Raw genomic sequence first — 4,241 nt, 5'->3', positions numbered from 1 at the left:
GGAATAGCTAGGTTACCCCAAGAAAGCCCCACAGTCTCTCAGAGCCTCAGGGATCTCATCTTGAATTTATAAAAACAATATCTAGTTTGCAAGGATTATTAGCCATTCAAAGATTGCCATGTCGGGCCGGGCCTGTGGCTCAAAGGAGTAGGGCGCCAGCTCCAAATGCCAGAGGTGGCGGGTTCAAACCCAGCCCCAGCCAAAAGCTGCAACAACAACCACAACAAAAATTACCATATCAAGCCTCAGTGCCAACTGCATGCTCCATAAATGGTGGCCAGGCCTTCAGTATTCTAAATATGTTGGGGGACAACTTTGAGAGATAATGAAGTTTTACACAAGTCACTCTGAGATTCCTTAAACAATGAAGGGGTGGTAAGAGGTACCACCTGTCCACCTGTCATGTGCTTGCTGTAGGAGCTCACACCTCTACATGCGTGTGACCCTCTGTAATGAAAGAGCAGGAAAAGGGCCACCAGAGCTAGGACTCAGACCTAGGTCTATGTGATGTCTGCACTCACACTCTGAGCCTCCCTGCCATTCTGTCTCTCAGAGCCAGAGAGAATGGATTCAACCACCTGCCTTTATGTTGGGGAGAACAAGCCCAGAGATGCCAAGAGAATTTCCCAACGTCACACAGACAGTAAATGGTGCAGCCAGAGGTCAGCCCTTGTCTGAGAAGGCACCAAAGCCTGGGAGCCTATCCTGTAGGGACACTGGCACCTCTGTCTCACAAGGAGAATAAAGAAGACAATGACATTAGCAAACACTGGGTGCTGACCATGGACCAGGCACTATTGTGAGCGGCTTATATACGTCAGTCCCTTACGTCCTTACAAAAACCTTGGGAGGTATCTGCATTTTACAGATAAGAAAACTGAGACAGAGACAAGACAGTAAGTAACTTGACCGAGGGCACAGAGATAGTGAGTGTCAGGGTCAGGACTTAAATCAGGTACATCCTCTTCATTATTGGAAGCAAGCAGATATCAAGCAAGGATTTAGTTTTTCCTACAAGTATTGCCTTTTCTCTGAAATGTTTTTCTTACAAGGCTCAGTGTTTCTTCAGTGACCCCGTGTTCCTCCCTGCAACCTGCCCCCTTCTGTCTGCAGCTGCCCTCTCTGCCTGCCAGAGCCTGGTGCACAACTCCCACCACGCCAGCCACCTGCCAACGCACCTTTGAAGTCATCTGGCCGGTCAAAACGCAAATGGATCTGGTCCCAGAAGCGGTGGCTGCTCTGGCACACGTTGGTGACACCGAAGCAGAAGCAGGGCAGGCAGGAGGCGCTGTGCTCCAGGTAGAAGTGTCCATCAGGGCAGGGACCTGCTGGGCAGCAAGGGATGGGCTGATGTTGGCCACCAGCTAGCAGCCCTGTCTACCCCACCCCAGTACCCTCCTGCCTTCCAGCCCATACCTCGCTGTGGGATGAGCTCCAGGACACCATCAGGAATGCCGAACACCATGCCCCGGGCATTCATGGCCTCACAGGTGTAGGCACCTTGGTCCGACTCTTTCACATCACGGATGGTCAGTGTGCCACGGTCACCCTCGCTGGTCACTGTCACCCTAGTGGGTCCCAAGACAGTGGTGAGGTCTGGCCTGGGTCACTGGACTGGTCTTCCCCAGGCTCCTACCCAGCACCCAAGTTCCCACCTTGGATGGGAGGGGATGTGGCCCCAGTTGAGCCTCCAGTTGATGATGGGGGTAGGGACACCGATGGCCACACAGGTGAAGGTCACTGTCTGGCCCCGGGAAGCTTGGATCGACTCCTGAGGAGGTGTCACCACCTGAGGGGGCACTAGAGAGACCAGGGCAGGAGTGAGGAGTCTGGGACAAGGGAGGAGGAGTGGGGGAGGGCTCAGAGGAATCAGTAGAGAGACAGAAGCTCTTGGAACCCAGTGCAGGGCCAGGACCCCATCCACCCTCAGTTCCCTGCTCACTGCAGCCGAACTCGTCGCTGCGGTCAGGACAGTCGCTCTCCTCGTCACAGTGGAAGCTGGCCGGGATGCACGTGTTTGTGGAGACACATCGGAACTGTGTGGGCCCACATACTTCCTCAGGGCGCTTGGCAGCTGGGGGACAGAGCCAGGCAGTGTGGGCACCAGTGCATTGCCCCCAGGGAGGACCACCCCTATTCTCTACCTACCCCCTACAGACCACCCTGTCCAGCTTCCCTGGTGTCCTCAGGGCCACTCTCCTCTCATCCATATAACCCAGAGCTGCCTTCACCAGGTCTAGCCACCGCTACATGGTACTGTCCACAACACGACATCCAGCATGACAGTCATCAGTCTCTGACAAATAGCACATCACGTCACACTGCCCCACCACTCACTCCACCTGTAGTTCCTCCTGAACAAAATTATACTTGGCACATCACTGTCACAATCACAGTGGCACCCAGCCACCCTCCAAGTCAAAGAAGTGCCATTCCCCACCCACAGACAAGATCCCCATCAAAGGCATACTGGTGACGCCATGACAGTTCTCTCTACCAGAAAGGCCCTACTAGGGACCAGTCACAGCCCCATCACCTGTGGGACTCACTCTGAATTCCCACTGACTACGGCTGTGCCTGACCTGGGGCAGCCACCTACAGCCTGGCCAGAGGTCTGGAGTTGGCCTGGCACCAGCAATGGGCCCCTGCTAGAAATTAGCATTCAAGACCAAAGTTGTCTCTCTCTTTTTTTTTTGAGACAGAGTCTCACTTTGTTGCCCTCGGTTGCTGTGGCGTCACCGCTCACAGCAACCTCCAGCTCTTGGGCTTAGGCAATTCTCTTGCCTCAGCCTCCTGAGCAGCTGGGACTACAGGCGCCTGCCACAATGCCTGGCTATTTTTTTGTTGTAGTTGTCATTGTTGTTTAGCTGGCCTGGCTGGATTTGAACCTGCCAGCCTAGGTATATGTGGCTGGAGCCCTACTCACTGAGCTATGGGTACCACCCCTCCCTCCAGTCTGGCTGTGGAGCAGGGGAGAGGAAGAAGGCAAGGAGGGAAAAGCAGATAGCCCACAGCAGGAATGTCAAGATGCACTCAGGAACCAGGATCCCAGGGAAAGGGTTTGAAGATTATCCTCAATCTCAGACTAACAAGCCTCAGGACAGGACACACAGGATGTGACCTGATGTGATCTCTGACTCTCCAGCCTCCCCACCTCGTTCACTGCCACAGTGTCCATGATGTATATAACATTGACTGGACAGATGGATATGATAGGGGTGAGTGGGCAGTGCAGAGATGGGTGGGTGACCAAAGGGATCAAGGGGCGGATAAGTGGACAGCTGGAAAGATGGTGGACAGATGGAGGGATTGTGGAATGGGTGGAGAGTAGGACAAGAAGAAGAGTGCTGGACATATGGATGGATAGACAGATGAAAAGCTGAGAAGATGATGGATGGACAGTTGGATGGAGGGGTGGGAGGACAGAAGGACGGGCAGTGGATGGCTGGGTAGGGAGATGGATGGATAGATGGTTGAATGGACAAGTAGATGGATGGTTGGATGAACAGGTGGGCGGACAGATGGATAGATGGTTGAATAAATGACCGAATGGACTGACAGATGGATAAAGAGCTGGGCAGATGGAGGAACAAATAATTCAGACCAATTTTAGAAGAAAAGCCTCCAGGCTGGTGTTTTCCAACCTTTTTTATCTCACGGCACACTTGAAACTATAGTCAAACTTCCGTGGCACACTTAAATTATGTTGATCAAAAAAAAAAGAGTGAAAAAAGAATGTACTTACTGTCCTTTGAACCTCTTGCAAAAGTCATTTTTTGATCTTTAAACATTTTTGCACTACCCCTAACATCCTCTCAAGGCACACCAGTGTGCGGGGGCACACGGGTTGAAAATCACTGCTCTAGGCTCACACAGGTAAGTTTTTGATTCGCTCACACATCAAGGACCCCATCATCAAGGGACCCCGGCATATCGAGCCCTCTTAGCCATTCATCTGGGCCACACGTAATACAAATGACAAAGAAAAGTTTCATAGTAACAAAAGAAAAGAAAGAGACACGGCTAGCGAGCCACACTGCATGCTCAAAGACCAGCTCAGAGCTGAGAGTCCTCACTGCTCTGGTCAGAGAGAGATAAGCCTTGAAGTGTCTCCCTGCTCTTCCCCCCTCGGCCAAGGAGAGCAAACTGACCTGCTGGAGAAGCAAGGGCAGAGGGGGCTGGGGTGGAGGGGCGGAGGAAGGAGAGGCAGGGTGGAGCAAGGGCAGGTAGGGGGCGGGGCA

General features: G+C 52.8%; 1 protein-coding gene across 1 annotated transcript in view; it reads right to left on the bottom strand.

Moving 5' to 3' along the window:
* HSPG2 (heparan sulfate proteoglycan 2) overlaps positions 1–4,241 on the bottom strand; it is a 104,826-nt gene that overhangs the window by 55,018 nt on the left and 45,567 nt on the right. The window contains exons 10-13 of the mRNA XM_023509765.1: positions 1,943–2,074; positions 1,656–1,800; positions 1,417–1,568; positions 1,179–1,325 (exon numbers count right to left, since the gene is read on the bottom strand). Coding sequence (XP_023365533.1) covers positions 1,179–1,325; positions 1,417–1,568; positions 1,656–1,800; positions 1,943–2,074 — 576 coding nt within the window. The remainder of the gene's footprint in view (positions 1–1,178; positions 1,326–1,416; positions 1,569–1,655; positions 1,801–1,942; positions 2,075–4,241) is intronic.

This window comes from Otolemur garnettii, unplaced genomic scaffold (assembly GCF_000181295.1).
Source record: "Otolemur garnettii isolate 467f Iridium unplaced genomic scaffold, OtoGar3 scaffold00009, whole genome shotgun sequence".
Lineage (NCBI taxonomy): Eukaryota > Metazoa > Chordata > Mammalia > Primates > Galagidae > Otolemur > Otolemur garnettii.
Note: the sequence above shows the minus strand (reverse complement) of the source record. Positions and strands in the feature narration are given on the sequence as shown.